This window comes from Littorina saxatilis, linkage group LG2, assembly GCF_037325665.1.
Source record: "Littorina saxatilis isolate snail1 linkage group LG2, US_GU_Lsax_2.0, whole genome shotgun sequence".
In the NCBI taxonomy this organism is placed as follows: Eukaryota; Metazoa; Mollusca; class Gastropoda; order Littorinimorpha; family Littorinidae; genus Littorina; species Littorina saxatilis.
This window is the reverse complement of record NC_090246.1, coordinates 76,741,640-76,763,114: the sequence shown is the minus strand read 5'-3', so window position 1 is coordinate 76,763,114 and position 21,475 is coordinate 76,741,640. Positions and strand designations below refer to the sequence as shown.

The 21,475-nt window shown below is 40.6% G+C and overlaps 1 protein-coding gene across 1 annotated transcript in view; it reads right to left on the bottom strand.

Moving 5' to 3' along the window:
* Positions 1-21,475, bottom strand: part of LOC138959754 (dynein beta chain, ciliary-like) — a 107,690-nt gene that overhangs the window by 44,910 nt on the left and 41,305 nt on the right. Inside the window, exons 19-31 of the mRNA XM_070331362.1 lie at positions 18,568-18,771; positions 17,751-17,960; positions 16,603-16,794; positions 15,854-15,976; positions 15,479-15,601; positions 14,361-14,585; positions 13,730-13,948; positions 13,267-13,419; positions 5,144-5,377; positions 3,455-3,747; positions 2,868-3,024; positions 1,498-1,760; positions 965-1,103 (exon numbers count right to left, since the gene is read on the bottom strand). Of these exons, the coding sequence (XP_070187463.1) occupies positions 965-1,103; positions 1,498-1,760; positions 2,868-3,024; positions 3,455-3,747; positions 5,144-5,377; positions 13,267-13,419; positions 13,730-13,948; positions 14,361-14,585; positions 15,479-15,601; positions 15,854-15,976; positions 16,603-16,794; positions 17,751-17,960; positions 18,568-18,771 (2,535 nt within the window). The remainder of the gene's footprint in view (positions 1-964; positions 1,104-1,497; positions 1,761-2,867; positions 3,025-3,454; positions 3,748-5,143; positions 5,378-13,266; positions 13,420-13,729; positions 13,949-14,360; positions 14,586-15,478; positions 15,602-15,853; positions 15,977-16,602; positions 16,795-17,750; positions 17,961-18,567; positions 18,772-21,475) is intronic.

Sequence of the window (21,475 nt, the reverse complement as noted above, 5' to 3'; positions counted from 1 at the left end):
GGCAAAAATTAGCTTCCATTTTCCCTCTTTGCCATGCCTTTCGATCCATTTTGGTGACCTAGCCACCTAAGCATGGCAAAGAGGGAAAATCAAAAGTTTCTATGTGTCCCTTTAAACCTGTAATTAGAATTTTGAGTTGGGAATACTCAAGAAGAATCATTACATTTTTGAAGATTATAAATAATTTTTGTCTTTGGACATTTAATTTGAATTTTGAGTTGAGAACAATAAAGAAGACATGTTCAATGTTTGAAACGTATTACTTGTTGAGTTTGTATTCATTGGGCGGGGGTATAAATATCTATTTCACTTAAGATTTAGTATCATTGTATCAAAATATTGTTCCATTTACATACAGACATACACACAGACAGACGGACAAAGTGAATCCAGTATACCCCCTCCAACTTCATTGGGCTGGGGTATAAATATCAATATCACTAAAGATTTAGTATCATTGTATCAAAATATTGTTCCATACAGACATACACACAGACAGATGGACAAAGTTTATCCAGTATACCCCCCTCCAACTTCGTTGGGCTGGGGTATACATATTGTTCCATATCTGACAACATTTCACGGGTGAAGCAAGTTTACCTTTAGTAGAGTTTCAGAACAATCATGTAAATTAGTAAGCTTTCAGAACAATCACGTATGAGGGCTTACATGTTTACGATGAAATAAATAGTAGACTTTCAGAACAATCATGTAATAGTCACTTTTCAGAACAATCACGCGTAACAAGCGGTCGATCCTTTACTGGGCTGTCTCATTTCTCATAAATATTCATATCTCTAACGTGATTGTACAACAGCGAAAACTACCACGTGAGTCTGGTTTTAGAGGTTTGCAATTATTCAACAATGTAGTCCGATTTCTTGAAGAAATGTACCTCTGCTTAACCAACTATTGCCAGACCATTGTCACTTTGAATTAAATGTAGTAAAAACGAGCAATTTACCTGTTTAGACAGAAGCTCCTTGCATAGCGTGTACAGTGTGATGAACTTGCGGGCAAGCAGTCTGGCCTCCAGGAAGCCTTCAGCCACTAACATGATCTCACAGATCAGAGCAAAATCTGGCACCACCATGGCACACGGTCTAAAAAAGTCAACATCGTCCATGAACATAGGTTCAACAATACAATACAATACAATACAAAACAAAACAATACAATACAATACAGCACAACACAACACAATGCAATACTACACTACACTACACTACACTACATTACAATACAATACAATACGTAAAATAGGATAGTCTAATAGTGGTTACAAACAGTTCTCTTGCAAACTGTACATTTAAAACCAGCTCATTTCATGCCATTTTTTTCTCACCCGCTCACGTTTTATCAAAGGCACATTCTTCTTTTACAGAAAACGTCGGTAGGCTGACAATCAATTTTGCAATCAAAAGAGAAAAAGAAAATCTGAACCTATCCCTTGCATTTCTGGCCAGGTGAAAGCTATCAAAATGTACAAGTACTAACCGAAACAAGGCTTTCAAGTTCTCGGGCAGCTCTGTTCGTCCGGCATAACCTGGGTTCATGGTGATGAAGATGCCCACGGTAGGTATGAGGGCGACCTCAAAGCCCATGAAGTTGAAACGCTTCTTCTTCTCCTTGATGGCGTCTTGGATGCTCTTGACCTGCACTGAGATCACCGACAGCACCTCTACGGCGATCCTGTTGAACTCGTCGAAGCAGCCCCAGGCTCCTGACTGGGCCAGACCCTTGTAAATGTTGCCCACAGACTGCGAGGCACACACAGTGGATCGTTGTGCAAACAATTAAAAGCTACACAAATGTAGCAATTTTTATTAGCACATTTATACAAGATGGACCATTGCAAAAGCAACCCTGACGCGGCGATGGGGAAGTAGTGACGGGCGGAGGATGCTGCTGGAGGTTTATAGTTACGACTCTGCACAAAAGCAACCCTATACTACGCAAATATAGCGCTTTTCATTAGCAAAATTATCCCCCAATGTGAATAAGAAGTGACCAGTAGATTTGGAAAAGTTCCCAAAAAATGTTTGTGGCGTTTATGTTTAATATTTGTGTTTTTGTGCAGCTTTATCGTTAATCAACACTGGATAATGGATGCCCGTCGTGATTAGGAACGTAATACAGCTACAACACGAAAACGTGTATCAGTACTATAAGGGTATCAGCATTATTTTGATCTTGACAGCACCTTAAAGTACAATTCCTGTCTTGATGTAAATGCATGACCACACTTAATATATATGCATAGCATTCTGTGTGGTCCCAAGTGTTTCTGTTGAAATACATGTCAATCAATCAATTCCGAATAAATTACGGAAGGTCAACTTCGCTATTTTTATTTAATTTCTTTTATGAGTTTTATTATCAATTATCTATCAAAACAAAATAACAACACATTCTGATAACATGTCCATCTTGTTTTACTGACATTGCATCGCGGGATTATGTTTTACAGTCTGAAGCTAGGATAATATAGGTTTTTGTACTTGTTTAAACAGTAAATACCTCGAAAATGTATGTTAACATCCTTACAAAATTATTCCTAATTAGAGTCATGAGAACATTCGCAAGAACTGTGTTTAACTGGCTTTGAATTCTCCCACTGCATCGTTTTTCTTCAAGTTCTATGTCTCTTGCGTTTGAGGGCTGGAACTCCCACGTAATTTTTTTTATGCACAAGTGGGCTTTTACGTGTATGGCCGCTTTTTCTTCTCCAGTTTACTTTTGGCATTCATATTCCGTTCTTGGTAAGGGGTGTGTGGGTGAGGAGTTTCATTATAAAGACAAACAGCATCTAGGCTTAAATATATACCAGACGACGGTCGGAACCGTTCTAGTTTTCAAGTTCTAACCTTGTAGTCCATCTGTTCAGAACAGTTGAAGACGTAGACCATTATACCCAGGGCTCGCCCCAGATCCTTGGTGGTCTCTGTCTTGCCAGTACCTGCCGGACCCGCTGGTGCCCCTCCCATGATCAGATGCAGCGACTGGGTCAGTGTGATGTAGCATCTACGGTATGAACACATCAAGTATCATTGTAACAGTTTGTGAAGCTTTTCGTTTGCTTTCGACTGCCTGTGACAATCCGGAAATCCCGATAATACACACATTATGACATGCAGGAATTACAATTACACTCACGCCGATGTATGCAAGACACATGCAAGTAACCACGGTTTCATATGTGTTAAGCAGTTTTGAGGTGAGAGATGTGTTATGCATGCATGTTGGTCCCCCCCCCCTCTTTCTATCTTTATCTCAGCCATCTATGCAAACATGAAGCAGAGCGGTATGCCTCTTGATAAAATAAACATGTTCTCGCCCTCGAATACGACGATGGTAGAGAGCATATGCAGATTACTAGTCCCACAACATTTTTTTCTATTCAGATTATAGTACAATTGTAATGGTGGCCTAAACAGGTGACACCCACACCGACCTGTCAGTGAGAGGGGTGATCACCAGCCTCGGGGTGTTCCCCAGGTACTCGTGAGAGTACCTAAACTGTGCGTCGCAGATGTTGGCAAAGCAGTCGTGGACGTTCTCATCCCAGCGATGACGAAGCTGTGAGACCCAGACGAAGGCCAGAGCACTGTCAGTTTTCTTAGCAATCATGAGCGTCACCACGTCACGAGCGTGAACGTCGATGGTGCAGATGGTCATGATCTTTTGGCGGTCTCCGGGGGTCAGTTCACCGATCAGCATGACGATCAGATTGTTCAGCTGGTTAATCTAGGAACAAGGACCTTTGTGAGTAAAATTGTGCTTGAAAATGGCTTCAGTTTTTGTCTGGGTGCGCTTGCTTGTTGCTTGACCCTAGAACAAGGACAAGGACCTTTATTAGTAAGATTGTGCTTGAGAACGGCTTTCAGCTTTTGTCTGGGTGCGCTTGGTGCTTTACCCTAGAACAAGGACAAGGACCTTTATGACAAAGATTGTGCTTGAGAACGGCTTTCAGTTTTTGTCTGGGTGCGCTTGTTGCTTTACCCTAAAACAAGGACAAGGACCTTTATGACAAAGATTTTGCTTGAGATTGGCTTTAAGCTTTTGTCTGAGTGCGCTTGTTACTTTACCCTACACTAGAACAAGGACAAGGACCTTTATGACAAAGATTTTGCTTGAGATTGGCTTTAATTTTTTAGTCTGAGTGCGCTTGTTACTTTACCCTACACTAGAACAAGGACAAGGACCTTTATGACAAAGATTTTGCTTGAGATTGGCTTTAAGCTTTTGTCTGAGTGCGCTTGTTACTTTACCCTACCCTAGAACAAGGACAAGGACCTTTATGACAAAGATTGTGCTTGAGATTGGCTTTAAGCTTTTGTCTGAGTGCGCTTGTTACTTTACCCTACACTAGAACAAGGACAAGGACCTTTATGACTAAGATTGTGCTTGAGAACGGCTTTCAGCTTTTTTTCTGGGTGCGCTTGTTGCTTTACCCTAGAACAAGGCCAAGGACCTTTATGACTAAGATTGTGCTTGAGAACGGCTCAGTTTCAGCTTTTGTCTGGGTGCGCTTGTTGCTTTACCCTAGAACAAGGCCAAGGACCTTTATGACAAAGATTGTGCTTGAGAACGGCTTTCAACTTTTTTCTGTGTGCGCTTGTTGCTTGACCCTAGAACAAGGACAAGGACCTTTATTAGTAAGATTGTGCTTGAGAACGGCTTTCAGCTTTTGTCTGGGTGCGCTTGGTGCTTTACCCCAGGACAAAGACCTTTGAGAGCAAAATTGTGCTTGCGAACAGGTTTCTGTTTTCGTCCAGCCGTACGTGTTTTGTATCTTAGTTTCATATGAACAAATCCAGGCATGCAAGGAAGCAATCTATATATACTTATGCCACGTAAATGTGCACAATTCAGGATAGTCTCCAACTCTAAGCGCGACAGGGAGTGTAAGAGTAGTAATTGTGACACCCGCCTTTTTAAGTGACACTCTCTACAAACGTAACATGGAGAAATATTTTGAAGACACGTTCCTTTTGTTTTTTCTATAGAGATTACCTATGATTATGACATCAACCCTTTTCAGCGACTTTCTCTACAAACGTAACACGGCGACACATTCGGTTTGATTTGGTTTTGTTGGTTTACAATGGAGATTGTAATCAGCTAAAGCAAGACTACGTACCTGCTTCTTGCTATAGTCTTTCATAGCATGCTCATATCCTTCTTCCAGGCGACTAAAGGCACCATTGACCTCCGTGGTCCACCAGATTTGAGTGCCACACAACGCCACCTGAGCCGGGTAGTCAAACAGCCACTGGTCACGCGGCTTCTCTTCGTAACCGGCGACAGCCTCGGACATTTCGTGTCGGACTGTGCTGGTCTGTGCGTTCAGCAGATTGTTCAGCCAGGACTCCACCTGATGAATAAGCGCATGTCAGAAACCGAGAAATGTGATGACTTTTAGCTTCAGTATGGTTGATGGGACGTACATACAAAGAAGAGGAATAGAAGCTGCATTATTTACCACATGGATATACCAGTCGATCATATCAGAAACAAGAAGGGCAAAGCCCATACGACTCACATGCTTGACCTTGACCTTTACATGACCTTGACCTTCAGCTAAACATAGCAATGACATCATACACTAAGAACTGCTTTACACATTTTTCCTACCAAAATACATGTGACCTTGACCCAAGGTCAAGGTCATCCAAGGTCATGCAACACAAAGCTGTTAATTCAAGACATAGGAAGTACAATGGTGCATATTGGCTCTTTCTACCATGAGATATGGTCACTTTTAGTGGTTCACTACCTTATTTTGGTCACATTTCATAAAGGTCAAAGTGACCTTGACCTTGATCATATGTGACCAAATGTGTCTCATGATGAAAGCATAACATGTGCCCCACATAATTTTTAAGTTTGAAACAGTTATCTTCCATAGTTCAGGGTCAAGGTCACTTCAAAATATGTATACAATCCAACTTTGAAGAGCTCCTGTGACCTTGACCTTGAAGCAAGGTAAACCAAACTGGTATCAAAAGATGGGGCTTACTTTGCCCTATATATCATATATAGGTGAGGTATTAAATCTCAAAGACTTTAGAGAAAATGTGAAAAATGTGAAAAATAGCTGTTTTTTAGACAACATTTATGGCCCCTGTGACCTTGACCTTGAAGCAAGGTCAAGATGCTATGTATGTTTTTTGGGGCCTTGTCATCATACACCATCTTGCCAAATTTGGTACTGATAGACTGAATAGTGTCCAAGAAATATCCAACGTTAAAGTTTTCCGGACGGCCGGACGGACGGACGGACGGGGGGGACGGACGGACGGACGACTCGGGTGAGTACATAGACTCACTTTTGCTTCGCATGTGAGTCAAAAAACCCACCCAGTTGCACCTAAAGCAAAACATACACACCCCTGAACAACATTCCCGGCCAATCATTACAAGAGCCTAGTTTTGATATACAAAGCAAGTTAAACCTTATCTGTGAATCTAATCTTCTACTCTAGGAAGCTGGCGTATGTGTGTGTGTGTGTGTGTGTGTGTGTGTGTGTGTGTGTGTGTGTGTGTGTGTGTGTGTGTGTGTGTGTGTGTGTGTGTGTGTGTGTGTGTGTGCGCGTGTTTATATGTACAAACGAGAACGAGCACTAGCACGAGAGAAAGAGTATTTGCATGGTTGTTAATGTTTGTGTCTTTTGCTTCTCTTTCTATTTCTGTCTGTCTCTTTCTCTGGTATGCCAAAGCCTCAAAGCGCGAACGCGCACGTGTGAGTGTGTATGTGTTCGCGCGAGGTGCGTACGTGCTTGGGTGCGTGCGTGTGTGCGTGTGTGTGTGTGTGTGTGTGTGTGTGTGTGTGTGTGTGTGTGTGTGTGTGTGTGTGTGTGTGTGTGTGTGTGTGTGTGTGTATGTGTTTGTGTGAGTGTGCGTGCGTGCGTGCGTGCATGCGTGCGTGTGTGTGTAATGAAACACATGGTAAAAACGTATATTTTTATGATTAAGAATTAAATAATCATTTATCAAGGACGGTTCAAGGACATTACGGTAAAGGTTTTCGAAAAATAAAAAAGGTACAGCCAGTCAAACTTTAAGATTCTTAAGGGGGGACAGGGTAGGCAAGCACTTTTTTTTTTTATTTTGGAAACAGCTTGCTGCTTGTTTGATTTTTGCAAGCAGAATAACCTAATTAAGGGAAACCATTTTAAATTTTGAGTGAAAAGCAATTTTTGGGGGTTTTATTCACCAAAATGTGAGAAAAACGTTATAAAATGTGCTTTTTTTAAAATGTTGCAGTTTGTGAACCAGTGCATGTTTTGATCCAATTTTTCTTTTTTGCAGCAATATGTGTGTGTTTAATAATTCTGTGTATCGAAAAGCATTTCTAAGCAATATATTATTTTAATTTAGCATTTTCAGTTACCGGTTCAGTTTTGATAAGAAAAATACATGAAATCCTAACTGTCAGACTCATAAAAACCCAACCAATGCACTGAACTCTTATTCCATACACAGAACTGATGCTGTACAACTCATAAACAACATATACAAAAACTGAACAAATCCATCAAGCCTTTCAAAAGTTGCAACATTTTAATTGTAGCGTTTTGTCTGAAAATTACATTCAGAGAAAACAGCATTTTAAAGATTTGAACCAGTACATAAAAAAACCAGTAGCACAGTGCACCCTGAATTCATATGTTTTTATCAGAATGACCACTTTACTATGTAGGGAAAAGGATTTGACAATCAAATTATCAGGATTTTTTTTATATACATCATATGAAAACAGCCATCTTTGTTTGTACCGATATGAAAACATGAATCAGAACCAAACTGTCAGACTCATAAAAACCCAACCAATGCACTTAACTCTTATTCCATACACAAAACTGACGCTTTACAAATCATAAACAACATAAACAAAAATGAAACAAATCCATCAAGCCATTCAAAAGTTGCAACATTTTAATTACAGATGTTTGTCTGAAAATTACATTCAGAGAAAACAGCATTTGAAAGATTCCAACCAGTACCTCAAACTAGTAGCACAGTGCAGCCTGAATTGATATGTTTTTATAAGAATAACCACTTTACTATGATGGGGAAATGATTTGACGATCAAATTATCCAGACTTTTTTAAAAAAAATCATTTGAAAACTCATCTATGTTAGTGCAGATATGAATCAAAACGAAACTGTCGGACTCATAAAAACACAAGGAATCCACTGTATTCTTATTCCATGCACAGAAATGGTGCTTCACAAATCATAAACAACATATACAAAATTGGAACAAATCCATCTTGCCATTCAAAAGTTACAACATTTTAATTACCACATTTTGTCTCAAATTACATGTAGAGAAAACAGCATGTAAAAGAGTCTCACTAGTACCCCGGTAAACTAGTACCACAGTAGAGCTTGAATTAATGGGGTGTTTTTTTTTTAACCAGAATAACACTTTAACTATGAAGGGGAAATGATTTGATAATCAAATTATCAGATTTTTTTGATTTAAAAAAAAATTATATGAAAACATTAAAAAAGTCAATTATCTGTGTTTGTGCTGATATGAAAATATTGATCAGAACCAAACTGTCAGACTCATAAAAACCCAACGGATGCACTGATTTCTTATTCCATTGCATAGAAATGATGCTTCACAAATCATCAACAACATTACATAATTATATATACACAAATGGAACAAAGCTATCAAGCCATTCAAAAGTTGCAACATTTTAATTACAGTATTTCTGTGCTCAATCCTAACACTGCAGCAAATTTCTGTAAAGCTGAATGTCCCTTTCCATGTACCAACTTGGTCATACGCGGATTATTTAAAATGCAACTTTACCACCCGAAGCGTTGCAAACACCGGGAGAAGAGTAAACAACTGCAGACTTGAATGGACACTCATATGCACTCCAGATGCAGGGCCTGTGCAAATCCTTGGGCTGATGCATCACCTTCTTTCATAATCAGACTGCTATCAGACAAGCATTCAGTACAGGATATAAACCTTTCAGCAATAGATTGAGCTGATCAATGTTGACAAAAGCCCAACACATGTCAGCGGAGTGACGTTGCACAGTACCAGTATCCATATCTGCTTGTGATGGGTCAGAAGATGGCAAAGTATCTGTATCTTCTTATGGTTGGTCAGAAGATGGCAAAGCTGATGTTTCTGCTGTGGAAGAGGGTAGTTCCGGTTTAGCAAACTTTTCCATCAGGTCAATCTTTCTCCTCGCTGCCACCACAGGAGGACTGGCTCTCCCCTTGCTCCAACCTAATAAATACACAAACACTGATTTAATATTTGATACAACTGTCCATGGTTTTTGTTTGTAATAAGCTGCAAATTTTAAGACTCAATATAAACGTCAACAAGTGCTTGTACTTTATTTTGCAAATGACCATGTTACATGGGGTGTACCTCAACTTTTTGGCTAGGCTGGTAAATCAGAAATCCCAATCAGCCCCCAACCACTGAACCAGGCGGGTTTTCTTACAACCACCTCAGCGGCTCGTACCCACATATGTCGGTTGACGAACACACACACACACACACACACACAAAAGACATTCATTAATTGGCCCCTATCACAAAATGTACATGTCAAGTTTACTATGGGATTTGAGTAACCACACAATCACATACACACAGGAACTAATACTGAAACTAGCTGAATTATTTTCTTTCTTTCTTTCTTTCTTTTCATATTTTTCTTTTAAAATTAATTTATTTCATCACACTTGCTATGTATTTGCTTGTTTCTTGTCTGTTGTCTGTTTTGTGTGTGTGTGTGTGTGTGTTCTGTGTGTGTGTATACATTTTCAGATTTCCTAAACCTAGCACTGTTTGCAGGTGATCTTTATGCTTTTGATTCATGAGTTGCATCCCCAGTCCTTTAGTTTAACTCTTTTTTTTTCTTTGGTGAAGTAAATTGGATCTATTTTTTTTATTCCTTAGTTAATGGAAAAGATTTGACAACAATATTGCTGTCAATGATAGGTTGGTCAGCCATGCTGGTGTAAACCAATCCTTTAGAATTAGAGAACGCTCTCTAGTAGGGTACTTATTTTCCTACGGTCAATGACCAGAAACAGAAACTGTGTCAGTCGTACATCGCTCAGATGCTGCTTCTCAGTTTGACCCCAGACAAAGAATACTGATGACATGTTACACCATAGTAAGCTCTCAAGGACTGGCCAGCGAAGAACAATAAAATAGGGGTTGTGAAGACGATATCACAGAGATGATCGAGGAAGGGAGGGGGGGGGGGGGGCGGGGGGGGGGGGGGGGGGTGTGCGGCGGCGGCATGGTCAGTAAATTGGATCAAGAAACCCGCAAAATACTTCAGACACAAACTGTTTATCATTTACCTGCAAACCCTAACACATTCTTACAACAACAACAACATAACGATGTGCAATAAATCACGTTGTCAAACAAACAAGATCGAAAAGAGAAAGAAGCAAAACCCACCTCGTCGAGTCAAGAATCTTAGAATGTCGTCTGCTCAAATACGATCATGTTGGTTCATTTCGGAGTGTTGTTACTTCCTTCTACTGTTCGCTGCTGCTGGTTCATCTTTCTCTGATATTTCTTGCCACTATGCCGAACATTTCCAAAGTTAGGGTTGTTCTCCGCAGCTCAAAACTTTGAAAAATGCTGCTGAATCGGTGAAAACGTCATGGATTTGTTGACACCGGGGGACTGATAAGTTGTCTACTGCGCTTGCGCCAAATGCCTTTGACCTACATATATTTGCATATATTAATTCCGGGGTTTCGGTTGGAACGGATTCTCTCTCTTTGTGCCTATGTCAACGGAAATTCCCCAACGGTGATGACGTCATCTTGAAGAACGGAAATTTCCACACAGTTTGAACAGCGAAGGGTCATGTCATGTGCGCACATTTACCAGCACGGAGTATCCAAAGTTGACCATTTTTTCGATTTTTTTGATAAAACACAGACAAAAACAACAAAACATCGGTTTGAAAATGGTTTTATTTACATGAATACATGTCTAAAATGACAAAAGCAGATTATTGAATGCATTCCAGGATGTTCAAAGGTGTGAAAAATGCAACAACCCCAAAAAGGTGTATGAGACCAAAAATAACTCATTTTGCCTACCCGGTCTGCCCTTAAGGGCAGGTGGGCCAGTGCAAAATTGACCAAATCGTTCAAAACACTGTTTTGGGTATTTTAGCAGATTATGTTTCCATAACATACCTATCATCCATGTGTGTCGGTGTTTTTGTCAAAAGTGTCCTATTTATCTGTCAATAAAGACAAAATGTGAACATGTGTGGCATTGATTGTCTTCTGTAGTCGATATTCCCCCGCCAAAAAATGTCTCATTTCAAAGGCTAGTTACGGCTTTGTCCTCAGCAAAACAGTGCATTCACGACATACGAAACTGCGCAGCAGCTCTTGACCTATAACATGACATCAGTGTTTTGATGAATGTTCCATTCACTCAGCCACTTGTCCGTTGCAAAGGCAGCAATCGTAATCGAACGGAAATGTCCTTATTTGGAAGGTACTCGACATCCATTGGTTCGTGTCATAAACCGAAATCGGGAACCAGTTTACTTTGTGAGTGCGCATGCTCAGCTTACGAATTTTGCATACGGAAACTACCGAAGAGACTCTCGGCCATGACGGGAACACCCGAAGTTCACTCGGTTTTACAACATCCTGGTTACACATCAAACGATCGGTGACAACCGAAAGCGAATTTTTCCTTGAGAAACAACCTTTGATACGATAACAATGGCTCGAAATAAGAAAGAGGACAATGTCTTTATTAGTTCGGTTAGCAACAACAAGTAGTTCCGCTGGTACTAGGCCAAAGTTTGGATTCTGTCGGTGTTTCCGATACAGAGGAAAGCTTTGATCTCCACGCAGATCCACAGGTCGCCATTTCCGAACACGCCATGCAGCACACTTTTTACGTCTCGGCACTGGCTTGCTTTGCGCTGAATTTGAGTCAGTTTCTGTGCAGTATCTCCTCGACAAGCAAGTTGAGCATTTGCTACGCAAAAAAACAAAAACAGGAGAAAGTATCCAACATCAGTCAGATTATCGGTAATGTTTGCTGGGCCTGCCATTTCCCGAACGAAACTGGATCAGCAACTGTTCGTATCAATCTGCGCTTTCGTAAATTCCGTCACTGTCTTGACGAACTGTGTCATTTTCTTCACCGCGATACACAGTTCATTGCGAAGAGCTTCCTCAGTAAATCGTTCAGATTCCACGTACGATTTGTTGTCAAAAAACAACTCAAACGAAAGTTTCAAACTCATCATCCTCCATCTTGCTTGTCGAAGCACCAAAGTACTGTATCGATGTAAAAACAAAAGCAGAAAACTTCGAGGAAACCAACAAATCGACGAGATAACGGAAGGAAATAAGTCTCGTTCTGGCTCAAGTAAGTTACCGTTAAAAATACCGTTATTCTCGCATGCAAATACAAACGAGAATCGGGTCATTGATACACGTTTAGCGCTGGGGCAGTTTCCCCATGCTGGTTGACAGAGGGAAAGAAGGGATGGACGCATAAATTCTCTGCTGGCGTGCTAAAGGCTAAGTAGTTTGCAATTCAAATAAACTAAGCTGTTCATTCATAACACAGTTTTGTCCTTGTGTGTCTGTTTCAATAGTGTTTCTGTGGTGTTCAATCTTCAATGTCGTTTTTCTCAGTTCAGCCATTTTGCCTACGGTTACGTCTTGGGTTACGCGATTTCTCTGGCTGTAATTTAGCTAGAGCAATATTTTCTTTTGTAGTTTGTGCAGAATATAACATTCTGGGGGAATACGAAAGGATTTTGCTGAAATTTTACTATAGTCAAATCCAGATTATTTCAAAAAATAATTTCGCAAGCGTTACCCTAAAGTTTGACAGTTGTAACAAAGAAGTGTTCCTAACTCCAAATATAAATATAATAAACAAGATCTGCTTCGTAATCCCCTAGAGCATACCCAGAAGGATAAAATAAAACAATAATTAGAAGTGTGACAATCACATCTGATGAAAATCCGTGTATCTCCTGTACTCCACTTTTGTCTGTATTTTGACTGTTTTTGTCGCGTAAAACAAAAACCAGCAACCGAAAATACAAAAAGTGACTATTCTTTGTCATCATTTGTTCATTTCTTTCATAAAATAACATTCAGACACAATAAAACATTGAAAATTAAAAAAAAGGTAGTGCACTGGCCCACCTCCCCTTAAGTGTAAAGATGCTAAAGTGTATCAGCATAATGCAATCGCACCTGTCCATTGAGGTCACAGGTCTTGTCCAGCTGCACGTACTCGCCGTCCTTGCTATACATGCCTACGCCCGTCTTGATGGGTTGCCCTCCGAAGTCAAGCTCGAACTTCAGCTTAGCCATGCTGTCAAACAGCTTGGTCAAGTGTTTCATTACCTGTTTGGAAAAGGCAACAAAAGAGAATAGAACATGGTGGCTTGGCTTCTGGGCGGAACATTGCACAGTTCTAATTTTCTGTGGAACAGGAGGTGAGTATCCAGGCCAAGACCCACCCAGTCCTCCCTCAGACATAGCCCAAATGATCGGCAACATCGTATTTGTGAATTACAAACGATAACTAGACATCCGAAGAAAACAGGATCATCACGAATGTCAGTTTAATAATAGAAATGTGTCTTTCATATTATTGACAGTTTTTGATTGAAAATTCACTAATGCCCAGCTCAAATAATCTATTTCAACTCACTACGGGCGGATTGTTGCCGTTGGAGAGGATGTCCAGCAGGTCGGCAGAAGACACGAAGTAGAACCTTGGGAAAGCCAAACGCTTCGTCTCCAGGTATTCGGCCAGAGCCTTCTCGCACAGAGCCAGGTCCTCCTGCAGCTTCTCTAGACGGTCGAACAGCTTGGGCCGGTTGGTTGCGTCCACCACGTTCTTCGTCTTCTCAACATCTTTCACGATCAGCTGCAACACGTACAAGAATAGAGCTCATCTCCAAGCCATGACATATGCATGCGGGTTCTTTTTTGTGATAGGTGTGATTAAGGAATTTCCTTTTTTGTTATCTGAATATGAAGAAGAAGAAGAAGAAGAAGAAGAAGAAGAAGAAGAAGAAGAAGAAGAAGAAGAAGAAGAAGAAGAAGAAGAAGAAGAAGAAGAAGAAGAAGAAGAACCACACGTGAAATGAACACCATGAATGAACCATTTGTGCTACTTTCGCTGGTAAAACCATCAACTATGTCATACTGTGTTCAAATCTGGTAATAGAAAGTGTTTTCAAAAGTGGAACACTTCAATGAAGAGTGTATTCCATAATATATAATAACAAACTCTTTGACTACAACGTAATATACCACATCAAGGTGCTTTTGTTTACCTTGAATTCCGCGTCAATCCTGTCGAATCGTTTTGAATCTTCTGGCAGCTGGTTCCTGATGTCCTCAGAGCCGATGAAGATAGACTCAAGATGGGACCAGGTTCTCTGCACCTCCAAGTACTTGGAGATGACTTGGTCAGCCGTGGACAGTTTCTTTTGCCATTCGGATACCTCTCCCAGGAAGAAGGCGATGTACTTGGAGCTCATCATATTCTGCACTTGAGTCTGAAAGACGGTGTGAGTTTTTTTTTATTATTAGCAAACACACTTCTGTTATTTTTGTATGCAGCAGTGTCAAAGTAATTGCTATCAAAACAATAGAAGCACTTTATTTCCATTAAAATGAATTCCTTTAAATGGAAAAAAAAACTGTCCTTGATACATATCATCCTGCCTGTCAACTATTCTAAACGAACATTACGAACATTTTAGAAAAAAGTCATTTGGACATGTATTAATTTCATCAGAATTAATAGATTATATAACATGCATGCAGTCATCATTGTTTTCTGCTTGATTCCGACAAGCTCACAAGTGCATGATGTTCATTTTCATATTCTGATCATTATACACACAATAAAGAGAAGAACCATCAGTGACTGTCTCTTGATATATTCTACAATTCTAATAATGACCCGTTAGATTTGCTGGAATTGGCTAATGTCTAAATTAATTAAAATTAGCGCTAATAGCCAGCATTGCACGGAAATAAACCATTGTTTTTAGCTCATTGGAATTGAGTATTCTATATTATTTACAACCGCATACTATCCCAAGTTTGTTTTTGACAAATCCCTTCCCAGACATTAGTAGCTGGCCTCCCATATACCTTCTTTCGCATTTTCCAGAAAACAAGAATGAAAATTTGATATTTTTATACGTTACTGATAAATTAGATAATGTTTGGACTTACTTTTGCAATCGATTCACACAACATGGAAGTGAAGATGGTATCCACAATATTTTCACACATTTCAACATTTTTCTTGCAACATATCTGCTTCGCTAGTACTGTGCGGAGTGTAAATTATATGATAATGTAATTTTTCAACAGATACTTGTGTTAATCGGTTTTAACGGGACAGACAGCAGGTTTACAAAACATGACCTCCATGTACCTGATTGTCTTCCAGTGTCTCCACAACTTCATCGCTGGCCCTAAGCAGGGTGATGCCGGTCCGCGGGTGCTTGTCGTGCTCGAACGCCATGGTGGCCCACGTCACTTCCAGCTCTCGTAATACCTTGTACAAACAAGTTCAGATATTGTGTTAACCGGTAATTTCTGTTACATTACCGTGTTTTCATTATCGGTTTTATATCAAACTTATATAGTTTTTATCCGATTATTCAGAAACAAATATCATATAATGTCGAGAAAGTGCTGTTCTGACTGATTATCCGTTGTTTTATGAGAACAATCAGTGTGTGTTCAGCACGGTTGACAACTCACCTGTACCGGTGATTACTTTTTTTTTTAACATTATTCACATTACCTTCTCCATGCTCGTCTCTTTCACTGCCTTGTCGACGATGTTCTTGACCTCTTCTTCAAACTTGTGCAGGTTCAGCTTCAGAAGGTCTTCCAGAACGGTCTGATCGTCCATTTTGAACCTCACCTTTACGAAACGCAGAAAAATGTCTGTTAGTATGAAGGGCTATGGTGTAATCTCAAATTAAGATAGGCACATAGACAGTCTCAGCCGGATTTCATACATGACAACTAAACTTGACTCTGCAGTATCAACAAATTGCATACAGTTTACGCATATCGTTCACAACAAACATGCAAATATGACAGTATGAATCTTCATAAGCACTATTTCTTGGACCATTTCACCACAGAACCACGGTGATGTAGGAGCTTATAACGACCTTTTGCGGCGTCATCCGGTAACATTCAGTGCGAGTTTATAATACGATCACAGTGGGATCTTGCCAACCGTGCATGTAGGAAATACCACGGGTTGTTCCTGGACTCAGCGGACATGTCAATTGGACATGGATTTAAACCAAGCGTATGTTCAAATGCCCGGACTTTGTCCGTTCAGTAGGCACATTGATGGTCAGAAGACCAAATACACGTCACAACAATCGGACCGTCCACAGGCCAGGGTCAGAGCAATAATTCTGGTAAAAAAAAGTATGCGTCACTGACGGAAGACCGAGGCCTGAAAACAATACTGATTTTCCACAACTAAGGACGAAATACAGGTTTTGAACATAGCAGTTTGGGAGAGCTTACCCCCGTGGCGTCCATGAGCTGCTTCCAGTGGCGCTCCCTGATGGAGGGGTTCTGAAGGTCCCCGACCGCTTTGAGGGAGGCAATCATGTTCTTGATGGTTCCCTCCAGACCGAGGTACACGTCCCAGGCTCGCATCTCCTTATCCAGCATACGTACATCTTTGGAGAACTTCTTGCAGTCCATGTCCATAATCTACAAAACATCATTTTTTAAAACTAAGTTTCCAAGATACCGCCATTAACATTTGCAATTTAGTGTACATTTTAATTTTCCAAATCAACTAATGGGTAAGATTGGCATGTCATCTGCCATATTCTTTTAAGCCATGACAAAGAGCTCTGTTTACTCATCTGCCCCAGTCCCCCTTCTATGCTAAAATGAATAAGTCTGACCACAGCCTTCGATAATGGAGTTCTTCGTCCACAACAATATACTAAACAGCGACAGCTCTCAATCTTTTGTCCGTAGAATAGTTACACAAAGCAAGGTAGTTATGACCAAGTATGTATCATAAGGTTTAGAATAGGGGTCGCTCATCGTGGTCATTGACGCAGCAAACTGCAAATGACTAAAATGACCATAGAAACACAAGATATTTAACGTATTTGACAAGCATGGAATAGACTAAGTCACTGAACTGAAGATGGCTTAATGGTTTTCATAAATTGGTCAAATGAACAGAATTTTGTATAAATCGGTCATAGGACACCCTTTTTCGTTTTACTCGTTCTGGCCTTATTACTTTTTTCGTACGAGTAATCAAATATTTTAACCCTAAGTAATAAACACCAGAAATAACAGCTGTTTGACGCTCCTCTACGACGGGCGCAATAGCCTAGATGTGACGAAGCTTCATGGCTCAAAACCCAGCTGCGCCTGTTGGATTACGAGTGGATATTTGTCTGATCATGAGGTTCAACCTATGTGTAGACCTACTAGTGCCTTATACCCCTTCGTGTGCAAACACAAGCACCGGGTCAAGTACGCACAAACCAGATCATGTAATCCATGTCAGAGTTTGGTGGGGTATAGAAACACGACAAAAAACCAGCATGCATCCCCCCAAAAAGTATGACTCCCCAAATGGCGGGGGAAAACCCGCCGTAAAGGTAAAAGCCCACTCCTTCCCAAGAAGGAGAAAGACGCACCTCTACGTTGATATTCTTCCAGGACGTGGCGTTCCAGTTGTTGAAGGAAGAGACGACAACGTTGACAAAGTCCCAGAGTTGCTTCAGGAAGCGCACCTCCTTGCGGCAATGGCGCAGCTGCTTGAAATCTGGCACCATAACTTGAAACATCTTCGCAGATTCGATGAGGGCCACACTCGATTTCTCCAGCTTGGCGGTGTTTGCGTGAGCCTGAAGAGCAAATGATTATAACAGACGATGATCTGAAATATCTCTGTCGCCGTTTTCGTTTCCCGTGTAAGAGTTGTGCCTCTCAAAAATACTGAGGCAAATTTTAACACTGATAAATTGTGTGGAGCAAACACAAGCATCATAGTGCAAAATGAGTTCTGATGTCCATTCTGTTTAGTGTCTGCTCGATATGACGCCGAAAACATGCACATCTGTGAACACTATCACTGTCGCCATGACCGCTTGACTATCGACTCAACAGTTGCCAAATGTGTAAGCCAAGACACACTTACATTCTTGTTTTGATGTTTCTTGATGGGCAGTAGAAGTAAGCAAACGCTTGTTTTTCTTCAAACAAATTAACTCTAATATACATTTTTCTAACAGCGGCTCACGGAAATTTCACATCAAGGATTATGAATTGAAATGCCTGCATAATGTCATTATCACTGATGACCAACAAAATACCTTTCTGAGAAAAAAATGAATAAAATTAATGAATAAACAGAACAAACAACTACCTATAGGCCCTATGACAGTTACTGGCCATAAAACTCTTTGAACCCAAACGTTGGAAAGCTGAAGTGTAATCAGAACTGAAACGTACCTTATCCAGAATCGGATATGGTGCTTCGCAATCAAACCTGAAAGCAGCAAGCTTTCGGAAATCTTCCCTAAATTTGTGCTGGTTGACGTCAAAGGCTGTACTCTTTCGCTGAATAGTCATGACTTCATTAGCCTGGAGAGGTGCCACCGCCTGTTTGACGGTGATTGACAGTTTCTTGGTATTTGCCCATTTTTCTGGCAAGTCCTGGAAATGGATGGGAAGAAAATTCATATATCTAACTATGCAGCTACAACAACAACAACACAGCCGCCACCTCGACCTCCGCCAACAACACAGTACCATGGTAAATCGTTCAAGAATATGAAGCAATCTTGTTCGTCTATCTTCGTGCTTGCAGTTTAAAAAAAATGCTTTGTGCCCTAATTTTAAAAAAGTAATCCAAAACAGAAAAATATCATGTTTGGTACCTACCACTTTCAGCAACGGACGTAACAATTTAGAAGATTGTAATTGTATGCTTTTATTGCTCCTACCGTATGTGCATGTATTGTTTCACTCAATATAGTATATTCCCATGCGTGGATTTGCTGGGAGTAAAGTAGGCAAGTCAAAAACTGCAAAGTGTACGCATCAACATCTTTGCTCGTTTTTGGCTCACGTAAGTGTAGCCTATGCGATGCTAAACTTTGTCTGCCTGTGCGTGCGTGCGTACGTGCGTATGTATGTATGTCTGTAGTAGAAACTTTAACATTTGACTAAACACCGAAATACTCACTTTACCTGGTTATTTTTCAAGCACCATCTTCAAAATATTGAAGCATAGCCAATGCGGTGCTAAACTTTGTCTGTCTGTGCGTGCGTGCGTGCGTATGTATGTATGTATGTATGTGGTAGAAACTTTAACATTTGACTAAACACCGAAATACTCATTTCACCTGGTTATTTTTCAAGCACCATCTTCAAAATATTGAAGCAATGATCAACATTGTGTCGGCATGTGTGTAGTTAAAGCGTGTATCCAAAGAAAACGGGTGGTGGGGGGTTTTGAGGGGGCACAAGCAGTTGACTGGTTTGTGTCGTGTGTGGTATGTAGATCAGGTCAGGTGTCAAGACCAGGTCAGGGGTCGCGCGAAGGATTGTGGTATACATAGATTCACTTCTCAAGTTCTCACCTCTGCATTCGCCGATTCGGGGAAGACGATTTCACGTTGTTCGGTTTCAAAGCTCCAGAAAAGTAAATAAAGAAGATACCAAAGGGAGATTTCCTACAATTTGATCTGCACAGCGTTTTTCCAATGTCCACGCGAGGAAGAGCTTTCGAAAGCGCAGTGTCGATCTGGCAGCCGTGTCCCCGGTAAGTACAGACAGATCTAGTGTCTCCCACTCTGATAACGTGTCACCTAGATCTACTCGGCTACTGTTAATCCGTTTTGTTTTAATTTCTTTTTATTTCAGCAGACACGGATGTCAAACACAGTGCTAGGCAGTCACATCTAGTGAAATGAGTTGATCTAAAGTGCCTGTAATGTTTGGATGTCTTTGTTCTTGGTTCGATTTATGGGAATTTCAAGACTTGCAGTAGAGTCTCAAGTTTACTCTGCCCGTATAAAACTGTCCACCATTTACTTGAACATGCAGATATAAGAAAACGGAATGAATCTGTTCTCAAAGTAAAAATGATCACGATTTTGCCTCAGATTCAAAACATGCACTGTCATGGTTTTGTCTGTACAATTTGGTAAGTCTTACCTTGCAACAACTTCCTTGAACTTGAAAGACAGTTTTTGAATGCTAGATCTGTATCGCGTTTCATTCCAGACTCGATCCTCTCTTTGATTCTACTGTTTGCTGTTTACGCACTATCATGATTCGCTATGTAACGTTTGGTAAGCTTACCTTGCAACAGCTTCTTTGTCTTTGTTGGCATTTTCTTTCAAGGCAGTACAAAGTAGGATTAGATTCTTTCGGACAGAAGGTAGAATGCGAGTTTTGAAACAACGACAGTCGTCCAAAGAAAGCTTGCTGTGGAATTTGTTTGTAAATAATGGTACATGTGATTCTGTATTTTTCTGCGGTTAATGTTAATGGTTTCTTTTTTCCTCTGTTGTTTTGTCCTCCTGAGTTGATCGTTATCCCTAAAACAAGACCCTCAGAGAGTACCTCCGTTGCTCCTTAAAATGGACTGAATAGTGTGCTGGCTGTGTTGACCGTCAGAATTATTTTAAGAACCAGGCTGCTGCAGTCAGTTGACATGTTTCGCATATTGTAGGGTTACCATGCTGCATTGGTAAAGTGGCTTGTATAACCTGACTATTCTGTTTCAAAACACTGTTTATATTTGTGTAGGTAGTTGTCATCATAACTAATCGCATGTTGCCATTTGTTTCAGAAAGGAGGTTAACCTACAACAAGATCGACGCTATGTCAGATATGCCTCAGCCACATGAAGACTTCCGAATTTAGATTCACTCGGCATGGTGACAAGTCTTGATGAAAAGTATAGGACTGAGGACAGCAGTGGAAAAAGTGGCCACATGGCAGCTACCTATTGCTTAGTGTCTGCAGTGCAAAAGACAGATAAGCTGATGGTAGATTTGCAAATGAACACAGTACCCTCAGATCTACTGCTGATGTACGACGGGCAAGCAACAATCCAGGGCAGAGAACACTGCCGCGTTGTAATCCAGCACTTCATTTGTTTCAGGAAAGGACGTCCTTACAACTGGAATTAACATTACAACTCTCTGATACCAAGACTTAGTGCATAGTGTACTCTAAACAAGAGGTTGTGCTACCACAGGAACATCCCGATAATTGAGTGGGACAGGATTAAAAAGCTTCCCATGGCTGCAGTGAGGAAGTACATGATTTTTCTGTCATTGACTTTAATACCTTTCACACAGCCAGTACATGAGAGATAATGGTCAATGGTCTTCTTGGTGACCGT